The following is a 19,679-nucleotide window of genomic DNA, read 5'->3' as shown; positions in this document are numbered from 1 at the left end:
ACGTCAGGAACAGTTTGTATTGGCAGCCCCGTGTGTCTGGCGTGTAGGTGGCACTGAGTCACGCCAGCCCCTGGACGCCCCCGCCCCCTCCCGGCCATGCCAGACCCAACCCCACCCCCCCCGAGTCTGTCCATCCTCAACTCAAATTCTGCTGAGTGCGCGAAACGCAACATGACATAATGCCATTCCAGAGGGATAGTGGCTAAAGCCCCTCTTTCTGGTTCTTAGGTATATAAAGAGGATGCAGCCGTTGGGCAGAAAACACCCGGGTCACTCTTATCCGCTCGCTCGTTTCAACATCGTTCTTTGATTGCTCGCTTCAACCCGCCGGACCCTGAGCTGAGCAGCCCCATTTAATCACCTCAGCCAGAACCAAGCCAAGCTGTACCAGACCAAAACCTCTCAGCAGTCACTATGGATATTGCCATCCAACACCCCTGGTTCAGACGCGCCCTGGGCTCCATTTACCCGGCTCGACTCTTCGACCAGTTCTTTGGCGAGGGCATGTTCGATTACGACCTCTTCCCCTACACTGCCTCCACTATCAGCCCCTATTACAGACAGTCACTGTTCCGTAGCTTTTTGGATTCTTCCAACTCCGGAATGTCAGAGGTAAAAACCGAGCTGGAAGTGTACGTTTGCCCGTCTCCGCTCACATTTAATTGCATCTCAACTAACACGTTCCCCCAGGTGAGGTCTGACAGGGAAAAGTTCACCGTCTACCTGGACGTCAAACACTTTTCCCCCGATGAGCTGAGTGTGAAGGTCACCGACGACTACGTGGAGATCCAGGGCAAGCACGGAGAAAGACAGGTGAGTCATCGCCGCTTTTTTTTTTCCTTTTCTGCAAATTCGCTTGTTCTTCACCCGTCCGTCTTTCAGGATGACCACGGTTACATCTCCCGTGAGTTTCACCGCCGCTACCGCCTCCCATCCAACGTGGACCAAACCGCCATCACCTGCACCCTCTCTGCCGAAGGCCTGCTGACACTGACCGGGCCAAAGGTCAGCGGAGGGAATGAATCCGGCCGTAGTGAGCGCAACATCCCCGTCACTCGTGACGATAAGCCCAACGCTGCGGCCTCTTCCTAAAGGCTCGAGTGGTGGGCGTCGACCAAATGGGATGGCAGCCTCTTATCCTCCACTTATTCTTCCTCCTTTCCCTTATAGAGGACGCATGGGTCCTTCTTGCTTCATTCTTTCCTCTCAAGATGATTCTGAGCACACTCGTAGAGTATCACTAGTAGCCTGGTTTGAATAAAAATGTCCCTGTAAGGAGACTGAAATTAAGGTCCTCATGATTGTTTGGCTCAAAGGTAACGTCACAAATATCTTGTCGCAGATTTCGGCAAAGTTCTGAAAGCCCCGACTGCTTCCATTCCTTCTCATAGCCTTTGAACCTTCTATTCTCATGTCTCCATGATATCCTGTCTTTTAGTCTGCGCCTTGTTCACTGGATACCTCGATACTGAGAAGTCCATGAGAAAGAAAAACCATAATAAAGCTGCAAAATGAACAGAAGGCTTCTCCCGTGTCCTCATTTACCCCGAAGGATTGACGTACATTCACTGTAATGAAACCAGAAAAGGCAAACTCTCTCTTTAATTTGCTCTTTACACAACTCCGATATGATACGCATAGATGTTTACAAAATGTCACGCTACAACAAACGAGTTCTAGTCCCAGTCCGCGAAACAGAAAAAACATTCTTTACATATATATGGTTATTCCTCTGTACAATGACTCTTCCCAAACAAGAACAAAAGAGGGGAAAACAAAACAGAGGAAAATAGGAACAAAAACAAAACAAAAAAAAAAACACTGAAAGGCATGTCACTCTTTATCTTGTTTACATCCCTGCACCTAGAAACACACAAATGTTTTGGTTCAAATGAATTTGCTGGAAAGGTTGTCATTAATTAGGATCAGAATTTTAGAAAACCAAATTTCTGGCTTATCAATTGTGTCATAGTCTGCTCCTGTTACTTCAAGTGTCTTACAGAGCAACGGGCAAACTATCTGAATAATTTACGGTCCAAATTACGTTTTTGAACCGAGTCATCATAACAATGAGTATTACTTACCGGTAAATTAACTCATCACCTGCCATACATTGCCCCTAATCAAACTATTTTGGAACACGTTTACCTGCAGGAGCACCTGGATGTCCGCCAAGATCTGCTGAGCTAACAGTCTCAAGCTCGGCTGAACACTCGAGGTAAAACCGCTAATACGGCTCTGGATGTCTGAGTCCAGCAGAGCGGCGCCCAGCCGAGGCTGCGCCACATCTTCCAGCAGGACTGACTGCAGCAGACGCAGGGAGTGGAGGCATACTTCCCAGGATCTGTCTGTTGCATTGACAAATACATGCAAGCCACAAGGTGTGGAAGACGAAGGTTACGCATAAATTTGTTCATCGCTCCTATAATTGCCATGAGAATACTCAACACTGAAATGTCACTGGATGGCGCTGGTACGTTTTCACCATGGTTTTGTGAGTTTTCTTCAGCTTCAGCTCACATTTGAAAAACCGTGATGCGGGTGAATGTATGATGTCCGTAGGTGTGAAAGCATGCCTACGAATGGTTGTTAATTCATTACATTACAGAAAGTGCATTCCGCTACTTGGCCAAAGTTGGCTGACACAGACAACAGTTGAGGATAAACGTTTTTTGAAAATGGATGAATGCATGGGGAATGGGCGGCCGGGTGGGCCAGTGGTTAGTGCGTTGACCTCACAGTACAGAGGTACCGGATTCAATTGCAGCTCCGGCCTCCCTGTGTGGAGTTTGCATGTTCTCCCCCGGCCTGCGTGGGTTTTCTCCGGGTACTGTGGTTTCCTCCCACATTCCAACAACATGCATGGCAGGCTGATTGAACACTCTAAATTGTCCCGAGGTGTGAATGCAGCGCGGATGGTTGTTTGTCTCTGTGTGCCCTGCGATTGGCTGGCAACCGGTTCAGGGTGTCCCCCGCCTACTGCCCGAAGACAGCTGGGATAGGCTCCAGCACCCTCCGCGGCCCTTGTGAGGATAAGCGGATCGGAAAATGGATGGATGGATGGATGGATGGGGAATATGGTAACTGGACATCAGCCATTCGTTCAGTTCACATTGAGGTGAGAGCGCCATCCAGTGGCTTTACACGTAATATGAAACACCACAAGAAGTGAGCCAATTCATGACAAATTTAATGTGATCATGATGATAGCTCTGCAGGTTGTAAACTTGTTGTCATATGAGGTGGCGTACCTTCAAGCAGAGTCCGAATCAGAGGCAGTAGCGCTGGGTTCTCAATCATGTATTTGAGCCCCTTCACACTGATACTGGCATTATAAAGACCCATGAGCATCAACCTAGGGGGAGAAAAAAAAAAAAAAAAAACAGCAATGCTCAAAAATACAAACACAACACAGTTTGTTAAATGCTGAGAATCAAGCATTCAACTTGTTAAAAACGTCCTCATCGTGAATGATCTCATCAAGGAACTAGATGTGTCTGCTACTAAATTGTGAAATTTTCACGGAGAGGGATGGGACTTTGCAGATTTATAGGCATCATGGGAAAATGATTCCACTCATGTTGTCTCTTCATTACAGAGGATTAAAGTCACTTGTCATTTTTTTGGCGAGGTCGGAAAGATTGCTAGATTGGAAAACAGAGTGCTTTTGTAAATTAGCTCCTCTCTGTCTGCAGGCGCCGTGCTGGTGCAAGAAGAGCACATCAATGAGAGGGTCGCCAAAACAAATTTTCCACCCAAGGAATCAATTAAACCGATGAATCTGCATCTCCCAGGCCTAATTTGCAGCAAAAGTTGAGAATGAACAGAAAACTGGTCATGATCTGTTCTGCATCATTGGACCTATTTCGTGACATGACACAGTACTAAGCTGCATACGTACACTTTCAATTTGGAGAATCCACCAGGCTTCATCAGCTCCAACAGCTTTATCAGTGTGTCCAACAGATCATGTGCTGAGCTGGACAGGAAGTCCCGCCCACTGGTTACAGCTGCTATGTCTGATTGGCAGGAAGCAAAGAGCAGTTATGGTATCTTTAGTTTCATGAACTGAGCTTTTTTTAGGGTGATTGACTGCTTCTTACTAGTAATGGTTCCAGCTAGCGCCAAAACAAACTGGTACTCCTGTGTGTCGCAGTCCTCTGATCGAGTCTTCACGTCCTCATCCAGAGTTCTCACAAAGCTCCCCAGAGTCTGTGTGGCCACCGCGACAAAGGCCGGCAGGCTTCCCTACGCCACAAGAATTGAACACACATTGGTTGAACAAAAGTTTTACAGTGCAGTGAACCCCCACACATTTGCGGCTAGACAGATTTGAAAATTTGGGGATTTTTTTTAAACCCATCCACTTTACAGCCCAATGGGATTGACCATATCACCACTGTAAGGCCGGAACGAAGAACGAGATTTAAATTTTTTCCAGAGAACTTTGAGTGGTCACAAAATGCAACTTGAAACCTGCTTTTGTCAGGTGAAGGCTTCTGATTGGTTCTTGAACTTTGCTGCTGAGAATTGGGAATTTCTCCATTGCGAGACTAATAAAGGATTTCTTATCTTATCTTATCTGAAAGCGTTTGAAGAGCTTTTTTTCCGTTTTAGACTGTTGATTCCCGCAAGAGGGCTTGCAAGCTGAAACGTGTGAAGAGTTTTACACGATGACCAAACCACGACAAGTAAAGGCTTTTTATTTTTTTGCAATCACGTTTTTATTTTCCAAACCGATTGCCTTAGGGTTTCTTGGCTTTTGCTAGCTAATGCTATTGATTAGCCTCATGCCTTTGTCATTTTGTTTACTAGTTTAGCTGTTAAATACAGTCGTTTATGTGCCATGGATTCATGATTTTGTACATGCTGGATGAATGTTTAGTTTTCCTGACGAATACAGGCGCTTTGGCGCCACCTTGTGGCATCTATCTGCAATTACACTATTTTGGAGGAAAATTCCACTACTGTTTGCGGCAGTGAATCTGTCCCTTTTCTCCGTGAGTAAAAGGACATTCAATGTAGTACATGAAAGTAATGCACCGAGAGAAGTCTCACATCAGCTAGCCACTGTTTAACCATGTCTTCCCTCGTTGAGCAGTTCCACAGAAGGCTGCAGACTGCAGAACCAAGACTGAAGCAGTAGTCAGCCTGTTGCTGCAACTCGGCTCCACTCTGCCAGAGCTGCTCATGTAACAGCAATTTCTCCTACACACATAAAACAGACACACAAACACACAAAGAACAAATCATAACAGTTTTCAAATGAACGGATTTGACATGTAAGTAGAGATCTGCACATCACCAATTGGGTCGGAGTGTTCCATGCATGCTAAAATACAATCTCCAGTCACCAGAGTCCTTGAGAGTTTCACTTTTTTTTTTTTTTTGTTGCTTTCACAAAGACAATACCAGGCAAAATATTTGACACCGATGTTGTGATGGATCTCATGATGCAGAAATTGCTCTTGTTGGTAAACAAATGTTCAAATCCAGTCCTCGAGGCCTCACCTCTCTCTCCCTCTGACATTCAATTTGTAACACCTCCAGTCTGGATTGAAGGTGAAGACACTCCTCCTGTAAAAGCTCCTGTTCCTGTGTAAGATGCGCTTTCACTATGCAGAGACACACACATGAACACATGGAAAAATTACAACAGTGGTTATGATCCACATCAACCCTTTATTTATTTATCAGTCTCTTCACATTGACACAATAAATGAAAAGCAAGGAAACTGTGATGTTCTGGAGATAAAAACAAGATCATATTACACAGAGCACAACCACATCTGTTGTCCTACATGAATTTCTACATCAGTGTTTCTCGAGGTCAGGCACCCGATAGAAAAATCTCACGGCACACCACCAAACTAAAATGTCACAAAAAGTATTAATAGTGAAGTAATGATCTCCTCGGGTAGCGTGGTGGTTGACTGGTTAGTACGTCTGCCTCACTGTACAGAGGTCTTGGGTTTGACTCTTGGCTCCAGCCTAACTGTGTGGATTTTGCATGTTCTCCCTGTGCCTGCGTGGGTTTTTCTTCCGGGTACTCTGGTTTCCTCCCACATTCCAAACAGATGCAAGGAAAGTTGATTGAACGCTTTTAATTGTCCCTAGGTGTGATTGTGAGCGTGAGTGGTTGTTGTTTGTCTATATGTGGAACCTGCGATTGACTGGCAACCAGTTCAGGGTGTACCCCGTCTACTGCCCGAAGACAGCTGGGACAGGCTCCAGCACGCCCGCCACCCTTGTGCAGATAAGCGGATGACTTGTTCACTGCGCAGTCTGGATCTCTTTAATTGAACACAAAGTTTGAATACTAGCAGGAAGCTATGACTTTTTGTCTTTTGGGAATGGCAACAGGTTTATTGTATATTGTACCTTCTAGCATCTAATGGAGACCATTTATTAGTTCTGGCTATCAGTATACCGTGCTGGCATAGAGAGATGAACAATATACTGTATATTTGTTATGAATACATAATTTTCTGACAATTCAAGTGAAATGGAGAAAAAAGTGCAATGGCACCCTAGTTGGGAATCGCTGTTTTACGGATATTGGGTCATATGGATGAAAGAAGCCAAGCTGAGTGGACAAAACCTGCCAATCACAAGGCTTGTCTCTTCCCAATAATTTGTTGTCTCATTCTTGTGGGGGTACAAAGTACAGGAAATGGATGGATAATTCTACCAAGTATATGGTCTAGGTTCATTGTGGCTTACCTGTTTTTGCTACTCTAGATTTGTGTAGCATCTCAATCAAATCACTGTTTACAACTCTGGGCAGGAACTCTCTTAACTGCATGACCTCTGTGGTTAACTTTTCCAGGTCTCTTTTCTTCACTCGAACAAAACCATCCTGAGGAGAAGATGTTAGACATAGGGGGACGTCAGGAAAAGTATCAACAGAACTTGTCAAAGAGAGATAGCTTACTGGACTAGACCTTTTGTACACTGACAGTGCTTTTTAAAATTATTATTTAACTTGGGAATTGACAAATTTGCCAATACCAAGTTTGCCAGTGATCATATGGTAACATACACAGGTACATTATCACCAACTTTCTCTTCATCCAATTTAATCATACTAAGCTTGTCTATCTTGGACAAATCTGACATATTAAATTACATTTAGTCTGATTCCGACCCATGACAAGTAGTTGCCCGTTACAGGTGGACGTTTTATCATAGCCTACTAAAGGCAGAAGCAGCAAGTCAGCGAGCGTCATTAAAATCCCACGGAGATTTCTCAATACATTCAGACCAAAACAATACCAAAAAAATAATCATTGTGAATGACTTTTAGATTCATTGTACATCAGATTTACCTTAGCGCCATCACACAAGCTATGCGGTTGCCCGCCAAATGACGAAGACATTCTATGCTAGGCTCACTTTCTCCGTCAAACTTCTGTTAATCCAAATTGAACGATTCCTGTAAAGTAAAGACAAGCCAACATGGGTAAATACTTATTTTCAAAACTAATCAATATACAGAAAGAAAACAAAATAGTCGTACCTAATCACGACGCTATAAATACAGTATAGGTTTGTATCGCACAGACCTGATTTGTAAAATGACGTACTCCCGAATTTATTTCCGTCTTTTCCCTCCAACCGACTTTCACTAACTAAACCGGTCTGCCAAATACTCCAGTCCGGATTTTTCTCACTTCCAGCGGGGTCGAGAAGCTTACCTCGACTTCCTTTGTGTTTGAATTAATTTGAAACGTGCTTAGACAGTTCCGTGTGACCAAGAACAACATCGGAGAGCTTTCAGACTCTACTCATGTCTATGGAACGAGACTTTTCCAGTGACGATGAAGCGTTCACGAGCATGTTCCCTATCCACCGCGCTTGTCGTGATGGAGATGTTGGAGCTTTGCTGTCACTGAACCAGCATCACACTCATCTAACAACCGAGGACTCCTGCTACGGCTGGACCCCCATTCACTGGGCTGCTCACTGTGGACAGGTGCGGATTAGCTTCAAAGACCGTAGAAGGAGGATATTTGTTTGTTGTGTCGGCTTTTTCCACGCACACAGAGGTAGAGGAATGACACGATACTAAAAAGTATTGTGTGAAATTTACGGTCGACTTTCTGTGGTTCCTCTGCTGTCATGTGTTAATAGTTTGAGCGGAAAGAGTAGCGATCGGCCCTGTGGGCACGGAGTTAAGTGGTTTCGTTGTGAGCGTCGAGCGCGACTGGTCAGCAAGTTTGTGTGTACAATAAAGTTATAAGAGGGAAAAAAAAGCTTGAAAATCTTTGATTGGTTGCGGAGGAACCCCACAGAACCAATTGCAGCTTTAGGCGCCAAGCTATACAGGAAGTGTGTCCCCTGCTCCGTTTGTTTAGTTCTTTTAACTGGCCAGTGGACATAAATAATTTCAACAAACTATTTTACTTCACTTCACTTTTTAAAACAATGTATTCATAAATGTGTTGTGCATACAGAAAATACAATGAGGTGATTATACGGAACGTGTACAGTGTATGATTTCACAATCGTAATGGTCCTATGAGGGAACTACAATGTGGCCTATGACAAAAATGTTTTAACGCTCATGGTTTGTGACATCAAATATGAAGAATATTAGAAACATATTTTAAGATGATTCAGAAATAAGAATGTTACAATATATCGCCATATTAATTAACATTCTGAACAAAATATAGTACTGTACGTCATAATAATAGAAATTCACACTCTTCTTTTTTTTAAACGTATTTAATCCAATAATGCGGTATATACAGGTAAGCAGTTTATTTTTCTAATTTCATCAGTGGTAATTCTGAGATTGTTAATTCTGAAGGGTTCTAAGGTTTGGGGTTTGAGTCTTGTCTGGCCTTCCTGTGTGGTGTTTGTGTTGTACTTTGGGGGTTTGGGTTAGGTTTTTCCGGTAACGACTTTTTCCTACGTTCCAAAAACATGCATGTCATGTTGGTTGAAAACTAATTTGCTCATAAACTTGGATGTTTTTTGACTATATATGGACTGTGATTGTCTGGCGACAAGTCCAGGGTGTACCCTGCTTCTTGCACCAAATCTGGTGGGATAGGCCTTGGGATACCCATAATAGAAAATTGATGGATGGTAATGAAGAAGAGAGTGGTTTGGTGAGGGGAAGACGATGGGAATTACTTTGTGCTCACCACCATGCAGCTAACTTTAGGTACAGTATTACTGGTCTGTAATTTTACTGAGTAAAGAAGCAAAATTTGGTTACAGGCAAACTTGATAAAATTAAGCTGTACTGTACAATTATTTTTCTTGCTCTGTCCTTCTGTTACTAACCCCCTAATGCTAACAAAATGTTCTTGTCATCTCATGTGGATTTTTTCCTGATCACTTGCAGTTGGAGTGTGTCATACGCCTGGTGCAGATGGGTTGCGACGTGAACGCAGTGTCGAGTCGCTTCAAGCAGACCCCAATACACACAGCTGCGCTCGGCGGGCATCCTCGCTGTGTTTTGTGGTTGTCGCAGGCTGGTGCAGATGTCAACCGGCAGGTGAGCAGTGGTATGAATGTGAAAGAAATTCATATTACTACCATGGAAAGCCATTTGATCGTTTACTCTCTTTCATACCAGCTTAAGACACATATACTAGTTCAATATATTTTTTTGTCATTGAATTCAAACATGTATACAATCATATAAAAGAACACAATGTTAATATAAGTACACTTGTGTGGGGGAAAAAGACAAAACAAACGTACAAACAGAAACAAAGTATCAATGAAAGCACCCACATGTGGATGTACATTCATCTACATAGGTGCCGCATATGTGTAACCGCTTGCATTTTAACCTTGCAGCGTTGTGTCGGTAATTAGAAGTCTGTGGTTTGTCGTGTCCCAAACCGGATCAGGTAACGACCGACACAGTTCACCTGTTCTCTGGATTTGGTCATATGACGTTCACAAACAGAGCCCTTAACCACTGTAAAGTCATTTTCAGTCGACTGCAATTAGCAATTCAAACCAAAATGGTAGCCCCCTGAGATGGAAACATGCGGGTGAATTAATATTATTAACAATATTAATTAGAATACTCTGTTTGGACTAGTTGGGGGCTCATAGAACATATTGTGAAGAAAATATTTGACTTGACTTCCCCTTTAAAAGGGAGAGCAAGCAGCTATGAACGGAAAATAATTTATAATTAATTGTCTAAAGCAGGGGTGGGTAATTATATGTCTCCCTGCTCCAACACACCTTGATTATAAATGATCAGGATCGTTATCCAGCTTCTGCAGAGCTTGCTGATGAACTGATCATTTAAAACATAAACATGATTCATACATGAGACATAAACCGGCCCTCGAGGACGGGAATAGCCCTCCTCTGGTCTTGATAGAAGAGTGAAGAGCTACACAGTAGACGTACACATCCAAAATGAATGAGTTACGTCAACCAGGACGAGGCATATGTTATACGAAAGTATATTATGATATATTAAGTCTTGCTTGTGATGTTTATCAATGCATTTTTTTCAAGCACTTCAGCCTGATGCCCCAACTTCTGTGTTTTCAGGATTTGGTAGGAGAAGCTCCCATCCACAAGGCTGCCAGGGCAGCCTCCATGGAGTCCATCCAAGTTCTGTTGATAGCGGGTGCCAAATTGCAGTAAGTAACCTGCTGAGCAGAGGTCAGGAAAAAATGTCAAGTACAGTGGTACATTTACTTAGGATTTGAATGCGTTCCATGACCAAGCTTGTACAGTAACTCATATTGCACATCAAAGTAATTTTTATCAATTTGAAATGAATCACACGGTATTGTAAAATATGAATTTAAAAGAATAAAAATTCACAAAACAGAATGTAAAAACTGGTTTTATAAAGGACAGTAAAGCCCAAAGTCACACACAGAGACAATGTAGTGTTGACGTATGCCTTGATATGGCGCGAGTGAGTCAGGAGCTGTTTCTCACTTCCGTAGTATGAGAACACGGTTAATTCAGAGTGAGCTTTTTTACATGCTCCTTGCATGTGTTTTCATTTTGCATTTGTATGTTTGGCTAGTTATCTCATCAATAAAAGGCTTAAAGTGCATCAGTGACTGTTGCTCTCCTATTTTTTTCACTTCAATCAAGGGGCCGGATATCCGAAGCTCACTCATAATGATAAGCAACAGGCCATTACTCGAAAAACCCGTAAGTTGGGGAGCCATTCTAGACCTTCCATCCACACCTTCACTGACCTGGCAGGGCGGCAAATAGCATTTTCCTGCTGGTTAACCAATCTCAGAGTTGGGAAGCAAGACCAAAAACAAATGTATCCAAAATTCACATTCTCAATGTAGATATGCTGAAATGAGCAACATTTGGAATGGCCTTGTCATTTGGTTTATAAATATACATCTACTGTAAACCTTTTTTTTTTTTTTTTCACAAAGTCACTAATTACCATAGATGTGAGTGCGTGGAATCTTTGCTTTCCATTCACTTGTCTTCACTCGCTGTGCAGCTTAACGAACACCAGCGGGCAGACCGCAGCTGACCTGGCGCGCAGTCACGGTTCTGACGACTGCCTGCGCCTCATCGCCAACTTGCAGGAGCACCTGCGGCAGCTCGGTGAGCTTCAGGGCAACGGGGAAAAGAATGGGAGCGGCCCCGTCCGTGGTCCTGGTCTGCTCTGTCGGAAAAGGCTGCAGTCTGCTTTTGAGAATGGTCAAACAAAGAAAGCAAGGAGAGGTAACAGCGACTCCTTTTACTTTCATTAGCTGCCTAGGTTGACCTTTGTATGCTCACGAAATGTGGATGCTGTCTATTGCGTTGCAGATGTGTTCCAGCAGATGCAACATTTTGAACCTGAAGACAGCATGGAATCCGACTGTGGAGGTTAGCTGTCATGCATGTTGTCATGTGTTATGCAGGCTAAGATTGCACAGAGTGAAATAATTCCTCACAGGATAAAGAATCATCCACCTGTTGCAGGAATCCCAATACAAATAGAGCGAACCTCCGCATATTTGCTCTAATTTCACCAGAGGTCACGTATTTCACCTTAACGAATTAAAATTTTTTGCCCGCCCTCCCCAACAGCAGATTGTACTGCAGTCACTGACAGCGTCCATCCACCCTCGCCTGTTGACCACAATGATGACGAACCAATGAAAAGCGACGAAATTTCCACACGGCTGTCTTGGCAACAGGCAGGTTCGCCATCCACTCAGCGCCACTCAGCAGACATGTGCGGCTCACTGCATCTGACAGGAAGTCCCAACGGCTGCGTGTCCCATCAGCCTGAGTTAGAGAAACTACAAGGAGCCGATTGCGGCGACTTCCTACTTTATGGACATCACCACGGCTTTGGGGACACAGCGGAGGAGTTGTCTGACAGAGGCCACATCTGACCGAAGTCCTTTCAAAATGCGGAAGGTGGCATGTATGTCTGCGAGGACTCATAAGCTAAAAGCCTTTTGATATTTTCCTCACAGATTGTCACATTTCCCCCTAAATAGTTCACGTAAAATTTGGTCATGATACTGATCGTAATATTTTTTTGTGGACACATTTTGGGAATGTCCTCTTGGTGCTGCATCTGACTCCTGGTTGTATTTTATAAAACACTTGTTTCCTGACCTTTTTTTTTTGAAAAATTGTATATTTTACATTTTTTTACAGTACAAAGAAAGAAATGTCACAAAAAAATCTATAATTGTACTTTTGTACTTAGTGTGAAATCTTTGATGTATGACTGAACACAGGTGGCTACGCAGGTTAATTATTCCTTCTGCAATCTAATGGAAGAGCATATTGGCTGTGAATTAATGCTACAGAATACCAAACAGACCTTGCCTCTTTCCCTACTTGTATTGCTGTAAACATTGTGCAGTTTTGTAAAGTGAACACTACAGCGAGTCACTTGGTCAGGGTTGTCTTTTTAATCTGTAATGGCTGCATCCTGACGTACTTGAAGTACACTCCTGAGCTAATACAGTATACTTTGTTTGTTTGTTTTTGCTGCAAGCAGCAAGGATGATGTCATCTGATCGGGTTGCCGCAACTTCATTTCAATCCCTTGTTTGATGTTGTGCCGAGAAAAGTATTGGTTCTCCAGGCCCAAACAGGAAGTGCATTGCATTCTTTATTTACATTTAAACTACGACGTGTACTTAAAATATTTTGCATAAACCCAGTTGCTCCCTCTCTCAGCTTTCCCACATCTCTGACAATCGAAAAAATAAAAATTATTTGTAAAATTTTCAATAAATCTCATCAGATTGTACAAGTGTATCGAGTGTCCACTGATTGCAAAACCAGATTCTCTTCGCCACAGACTCAAAATAACTTTTATTGGCCATCTTAAGTGTCATATTACAAAGGATTAAAAAAAAAACACATCTGAAAACCATTCCAACATCTTCCATCTATTCTGATCAGGGTTGTGGGGACCTGGAGCCAATGCAAGCTCACATAAGGCGATAGACGAACTACACCCTGGACTGGTCGCCAGTCAATGGCAGAGTACAGAAAGCAACAAGCTCTCATTCACGTTCACACAAACACGGAGTAGGAACCAAACTCAAAATTGGGACGGGCACGTAAAACCATTGAATCATCTCCCTAAATCCTGTTTGATTGTTTTTTGCAGATTAGCTATGCTGGCATCCAGAGCGGCCAATCCGTCTCGAAACGCTGCCTCATCTCTGGTGTCAAAGGTTGAAACTGACCTCATGCTACAGTCAGGTGACAGAGTTTCCATCTTGCCCTCAGAAAGGAACGAGTCAAACAGCTGCCGGCGCTCTTCACCCGTCTGCTGCTCCGATAATTGTACTCCCGCGAAACCTTCACTGTGTGTCTGGTTACGATGATGGTAGGGTTGAGAGGGCGTTTTTTCTAGCGGGGTCATTTTCGTTTCATCTGGTGTTTTCTCTTCCCTTTCTGCAGCCATGTGTACATTAGCACGGCTGCACGATGCCTCCGGTTGGCCCAGAGTCATCAGGTATTTCGTGATGCGTTCAGTGGCGCCGCTGTGGTCATCATAGTGCTCCTTGAGTGCTGCGTCAGATGTCGCAAGGTCAACAACTCTATCGCACTCATACACGTCGCCACTCCTAATCATTCTGAAAGAGAGAGGAAGGCAAATGAAGCTTTGATAGCAAGTTCAAATCGCAAACTTGGGTACACACCGGGACCTACCTCTTCAGGTTTTCTATCTCTTCCAGTCTTTGCTGGGCAAGTGAGGCCAGTTCCCTCTGTACCTGCTCACTGTGGACAAATTTGATTCTCATGGTCTCCAAATCTGCACGTACAAACACACACAACGGTCTTGTGACTGCATATAATCGATGTCGCGCTGTGCCAACGGGGGCCATCATTTTTGAAATGAGACCGCCAAGTGCAACAAAAATATTTTTGAAATGTTCTGCTGACGAATTGAAATTCTCCAAATCAACAAATGGTTATAAATAATCACATCTTTCTTGGCACTGTAAAAAGTAGGTCCACACAAAGTGAATCTTAATTTTTATAAGCAATGCAAGTTCTGCAAGGACTGACATCGGATCTCGCTATTTTACACAACCTAAAGTCCATCCATGCATCCATTTTCTAATCGGCTTATCCTCACGAGGGTGGTGGGTGTGCTGGAGCCTATCCCGGTTGTCTTCGGGCAGTAGGCGGGGGACACCCTGAACTGGTTGCCTGCCGATCGCAGGACAAGTAGTGTGGCCATACAATTCCAAAACAAAATGCAGGACAGCAAGTAGGTGCCGCAAGATTCAACCTGATTTCATCAGCGCATTCAGTGCCTCGCTGTCGCGCAATTGTTTCTTCGTGTCCAGAAGAGATTTCCGCGCTTCAGCGAGAACAACTTTCAGCTCCTGCAGGCGGTATTGAGCAGCAGAGAGATCCTCTGGAAGACTGAGCACTAAAAAGACAAAACATTTGATCTTTAATCATTTAAATGAAATGTGAACCTTTTCCCAATTTAAAACAGTTCTTTGGAGTCATCAAAATAGCCAAAGGATAGAGAAGCCTTCACTGCAGTACAGCATAGAGATAACCATATAAATGCTCGAACATAGCAGGCATGTTGCCGCACAACACTGTGCTATAACAAAGGTGCACAACGCTAAATTGAGATTTTCCCGTGTACTGTTAAAAACCCAAACAAAACAATTGCTTGAAAATTCACAGTACAGCTGGGTTGCAAAAGATGAGTTCATTGCATGGCACACTTTTCACACGGTTTTTAGAGCGCCGGTCAAATCAGCCCATTTTGAGAGGTGATCCTGACACTGGAGAAACACAACTGCTGTATCTGTACACACACATTTAAACACAAAAACGTTACCTTGTGAGTTACACAGGGTTTCGGTATTTTGTTGTCTCTCCCTCTCCTTTAACTGTTTGTTGAGAAACGCCACTCGTCTGGAATAAAGATGTACATTAACATGTTGGTGACTGGAACCCCGTCTCACATTGCGTCGTACCTGTGAAGCTGGGCGTTCAAGTTGCGCAGAGTCTGCAGGTCTGCAGATTTCTCAGGGTCGAAACCTTTGGAGATCAACTGCGGCGAGGACACGGTCGTCTCCAGATGACTGAGCAGCTGCTCCGCAATACTGCCTGCGCAACCAAAACAGCGAACGGAGACGGAAGCATGCGTGATAGGAACAGAAAAAGAGGCGTCGGTAGAAATTAAATCATTCGTCGAGACAAAGAAAAAGCTGGGCAGAAAGACATCACTGAATATTGTAGCTACTTCCAGACACCGTGCAAGTATGCAAATGTCTTGCTTATTCATCTTAGCTGATTGTTCATGTTGGTGAAACATGAGTTTAATGCACGCCATTAACGTCCATACTCTTGGCCACTTTGGCTAGGGCTAAACATTTAATTGGGTGAATAGCACATGACTTTGAGAATCATCAGTAGCATTGAGATTTTATTGGCACGCCGGTCCCCTTATGAACTGCGGGTATGCACATTTTTAAAATGATACAACATAATTTTGTGCTAATTATTTAACGGCCTGCCAAGCTACGACTTGCAGCACCGCAGGGCTTCGGGGACTAATTTGAGAACCCCCTCGGCACAGTACTTGTATTAGCACTCACGCAATACTTGTATTAGCACTCATGCAATACAAAAAAAAGTAAGACAAAGAAAATGTACCTTTGCCAGCTATCAACGCCTTGAGCTCTCCAAGAAGATACTGAACAGTCCGTAGTTTTTCTGCACTAACGTCATCCTCGCTATGTATGTCACGGTGGGTGTCATACGGCGGACCAGGATTAAACTTCGTATTGTAGGCGTGCGCACTCAAGCGCGTTGCACTTTGGTCGTCTGTGTCTTTCACAGGCACAGAATCAACATCTTTGCCATTAAAAGAGGCCGTGAGGTAACCGCCAACTGATTGGCAGGCGGTCTGAGCAAGAGTCCGTTGACTTGAGGGGTGGGCGGAGCGGAGCGCGGACTCAGACTGGGTCACAGACAGAAGGACGGAGGTCAAGGGCTGGGAGGGGGCAGACCCGGGAAGCGGTTGAGACGGTCTCAAGGATGGAATTAAGTGAGACTGCTGGAGGGTGGGCGCCGCCTTCACTCCCAACTGTGACATTGGAGGACCATCTTTTGCTCTCGGGACCTTAGTAGAACTGCGTTCTGAAGGTGGAATAATAATAAGTGTCAATTTACATCATCAGAACTCAAAAAAAACAACAAAAACACGCGCGCGCGCGCATGCGCGCGCGCACACACACACACACACACACACACACACACACACACACAAATTGATTTGCTCTTTGTTTCAGGTGCAAACTACCCTAAATGAGAATATCTCAGAAGGATAGCTTGCGCTGCAAGACCAGGGACAGTCAGTTTTTGAGAATAAATTTGAAGAAAACAGCTAACAACCCCAAACGAAATGTTCCGCAATGTTGTCAAATCAATTGGGCCATGTTTTTAGCTGTCTTTGGAAAATGATGGAAACCAGCTTGCATTTTTGCAATTGCTTAAAAGTATCATAAATTTAATGTGATTTCCTTTCCATTCAATTCAGTGGACTTCTTAAATATGTCAAATATCCTCCAAAAACTATATTTTAAAAAATATATGTGTAATGGACAGTCAAAGAATGAAGAGATTTTTGGGCGACTGACGACCTGTTGTTGGAGGGAATTTCTTGCTGGTCTTTTTCCCCGGTCCGGTGGACGGTTTTGGTTTGGCAGCACCACTGTCCACTGTTTTGAGAGGTTGTCTCAAAGGTTCTAAGCACAATCACACACCAAAACGACACAGTTACATCACGGCACAAGTGATTTCTATAATACGAGCTCTTAATCTATGACTGATTCCAGGAAAGCCCTCCGACCTTCCTTGTCCACCTGGAGCATGCCAGAGAGCAGAACAGCGCAACGATCCAGCCCCGAGTGCAGACTGGCAACCTGAGAGCAAAGTGTGGGATGTATTCACAATAATTTACAATTTGTGTACTTTGATGCAAAATGGCATGTTGGATGGATAATTGTCAGTAGCCTCGTTGAAGAGAACTGTTTGCTGCTTTAGGCGTCAAGAATGATTTGGAATGAATGTTGTGTCTCGTGCCAGTCTAAAATCCACAAGCTTTGGGCATTCAAAAACACATGTGTAAGTTTTTCAGATGTTATCATTCGTGATTTTTACATGTTTTGTTGGGAAAGCTATGGGACCACATTGTTTTGATAGCTAGCTAGCTAGCTCCTAACACCACACAACGTGATTCTTATTCTTCAGAGGACAGAGATACGGCAATTACTAAAGAGGGAAACTATTTTGTGTTTGTTTTGTTTTGTCAAGTTATTAAAATGGGTGTTGTATAGAGGAAGTACATTTCAGAATGTGTACTTATCTACTACTCTATAAGTGCAGGTGTTTAATCAGTAACTACTCCGGCCAATCTTTTTTTAATGTTTGTTTTTACTTTTGCCATCTCTGGTGAAGATTGCTTAGAAATAACCTACAATTCTTATTTTTTTCCCCCGTCAAGTTGCTTTCAAATTTTTTTTAATTATCAAGAACATTGCTATACAAAATGATCGTCACTGACCACCCACATCCACCCTTGTGTCCTAGCCTTTGTTCACCTGGTCTTTAGGATCTGTGGAATAAAAGGAGTAGGCCGGTTCCTTTCGACCTGGAAAGGTGGCTCTGTTCATATAATAGAAATAAAAGACAGTATATTTCTGAATAAGGAGTATGCTATTAATGGAAGAAGTGTAAAACACGCAATAACACAAAGAATGAACTTGCCGTTTCCTCGCCTGTTGTACCCTGGCTCCTCCACCTGTCAGCTTTCCAGATGTTAGTACCTGTCAATCACAATTAGAGTGTTTCAATTCATTCGCCAATGTCCATACTACTGATGCTGTTCAAGGTCACACAGGGAAGCTTGCGTCTTTCCCAGCTGGGTGAGAAGTGGGATACACCAAACCAGACTGATTACGTTTCAATCACTGCGCCAACTGAATGGAGCGTTCAGACTGTGGAGGGGACGATTAGATCATTAACAAGACCTGCAGAAGCCCGATAACGAACCTGAATATTTGAATCAGGTATTTTGGATTAAGAAATTATATAAGGCTTGCAGGATAGGGGCCAACCAAACAGGCCTAGATTTCACACTGAACAAGTTTGTTAGCAAATTAAACGAGATGGGCAATATTTCAATATATTTACATACTTGGTGTGACATTTTTTTTTGGTGTTTGCAATTTGTTTGTAAAACGTGCAGGCTAGGAACCTCGAGGACACCCCTGCTCTATTCTACGAGGTTCAGTCAATTTGGACAGATATGCCACATCCAAAATGGCGGACGAGTTAACGTACCGCAGCTGTGGGTCAGTGTAGCCAACCGGCTCGACGCGTACCTTGCTAAAACAACCGTTTCCTTACTTGCTGAAAAAAAACACAGTTTAAACGAGTTGCAGGAGCATCGTTGCCGCGTTGGGATGCTTTGGTCAAAGAGCGAATTTAACCCGAATTTCAAGCAAATAAGACACGAAAGACGATAGAGAAGTGAGGGAAAAGTGCAATGAAAGTAACCGAATTTGTGCCCGTAAATGTAACCAATGCTCTGACCTTTCGCTTCATACTTCCTTTCATTGCTGAGAAACTGAATCACCATAAAGCTAACTTCTGGCGCTCCTTTAATGTTGTTATTGTGCAATCATCGGGATACAACTTAGCATGTTTATTTCGAATATTCTTCTTCGTGTTGTTTTCTTTTATGGAAACCAACCAATGTTATTAGATGCACTACCGCCACCTATCATGGTGGAGCGTGGCACAAAGTAAATACAGTACTGCACAGTACTACAGTATATCCTCCCTGAGTCAAATAGACATAATCAACACTTTTTCGTATTTATAGGTGTATGTTTAAGAATACCTACCAAGTCTATCTTCTCGTTTCTACATAAAGTGCGCTCAAATTAATTTCCCAACTGTCCATGAATGAAAATGATAATCAAGTCAGTAATATTCTGCATGTGCATTTTGTGTGCATAAATTAAACCTATTTAATGATCCCAAATTAGTACAGTATTTAGCGTGTTATAGCTGATTCGTGGCCAGAAAGTTACTATATTGTGCCCAAAATGTAGTATTTAGTGACCACCAATTATTTTATCGTTTATTTATTTATTTATTTATTTATTTATTTATTTATTTATTTATTTATTTATTTATTT

The 19,679-nt window shown here is 43.2% G+C and overlaps 4 protein-coding genes across 7 annotated transcripts; 2 read left to right on the top strand and 2 right to left on the bottom strand.

The window, feature by feature from the left end:
* The first annotated feature begins 236 nt into the window (after positions 1-236).
* On the top strand, positions 237-1,521 carry cryaa (crystallin, alpha A). Its single transcript, XM_019868139.1, has 3 exons — positions 237-612; positions 691-813; positions 883-1,521. The coding sequence occupies exons 1-3, from the start codon at positions 415-417 to the stop codon at positions 1,090-1,092; spliced, it is 531 nt and encodes a 176-aa protein (XP_019723698.1). The 5' UTR covers positions 237-414; the 3' UTR covers positions 1,093-1,521.
* A 53-nt stretch (positions 1,522-1,574) lies between these two features.
* Positions 1,575-7,779, bottom strand: hsf2bp (heat shock transcription factor 2 binding protein). 2 transcript variants are annotated; one of them, XM_019868136.1, is made up of 10 exons: positions 7,698-7,779; positions 7,329-7,435; positions 6,724-6,859; positions 5,512-5,615; positions 5,059-5,208; positions 4,104-4,248; positions 3,902-4,019; positions 3,252-3,355; positions 2,149-2,348; positions 1,575-1,863 (listed from the first exon to the last, which is right to left on the bottom strand). In XM_019868136.1, exons 2-10 carry the CDS (start codon positions 7,377-7,379, stop codon positions 1,834-1,836), a joined length of 1,038 nt encoding a protein of 345 aa, XP_019723695.1. In that variant the 5' UTR covers positions 7,380-7,435; positions 7,698-7,779; the 3' UTR covers positions 1,575-1,833. The 2 variants fall into 2 exon arrangements, with proteins under 2 accessions (XP_019723695.1, XP_019723694.1); XM_019868135.1 differs by lacking the exon at positions 7,698-7,779 and adding an exon at positions 7,566-7,650.
* LOC109514769 (ankyrin repeat domain-containing protein 10-like) lies at positions 7,760-12,962 on the top strand. 2 transcript variants are annotated; one of them, XM_019868138.1, is made up of 6 exons: positions 7,760-7,975; positions 9,359-9,511; positions 10,537-10,628; positions 11,471-11,697; positions 11,785-11,844; positions 12,052-12,962. In XM_019868138.1, the coding sequence occupies exons 1-6, from the start codon at positions 7,790-7,792 to the stop codon at positions 12,357-12,359; spliced, it is 1,026 nt and encodes a 341-aa protein (XP_019723697.1). In that variant the 5' UTR covers positions 7,760-7,789; the 3' UTR covers positions 12,360-12,962. The 2 variants fall into 2 exon arrangements, with proteins under 2 accessions (XP_019723697.1, XP_019723696.1); XM_019868137.1 differs by having other exon boundaries at positions 12,049-12,962.
* Positions 12,963-13,286: 324 nt separating this feature from the next.
* On the bottom strand, positions 13,287-19,226 carry ccdc14 (coiled-coil domain containing 14). 2 transcript variants are annotated; one of them, XM_019868133.1, is made up of 11 exons: positions 19,069-19,106; positions 18,241-18,299; positions 18,075-18,138; positions 17,324-17,396; positions 17,115-17,219; positions 16,126-16,611; positions 15,444-15,576; positions 15,305-15,381; positions 14,735-14,878; positions 14,149-14,251; positions 13,287-14,072 (listed from the first exon to the last, which is right to left on the bottom strand). In XM_019868133.1, exons 1-11 carry the CDS (start codon positions 19,090-19,092, stop codon positions 13,565-13,567), a joined length of 1,776 nt encoding a protein of 591 aa, XP_019723692.1. In that variant the 5' UTR covers positions 19,093-19,106; the 3' UTR covers positions 13,287-13,564. The 2 variants fall into 2 exon arrangements, with proteins under 2 accessions (XP_019723692.1, XP_019723693.1); XM_019868134.1 differs by lacking the exon at positions 18,075-18,138 and having other exon boundaries at positions 19,069-19,226.
* Between the last annotated feature and the right edge of the window lie 453 nt (positions 19,227-19,679).

The sequence above is a fragment of the Hippocampus comes genome, unplaced genomic scaffold (assembly GCF_001891065.2).
Source record: "Hippocampus comes isolate QL1 unplaced genomic scaffold, H_comes_QL1_v1.1 scaffold157, whole genome shotgun sequence".
NCBI classification, from domain to species: Eukaryota; Metazoa; Chordata; class Actinopteri; order Syngnathiformes; family Syngnathidae; genus Hippocampus; species Hippocampus comes.
The sequence above is the reverse complement of the archived record's forward strand: the minus strand, read 5'-3'. Positions and strand labels throughout refer to the sequence as shown.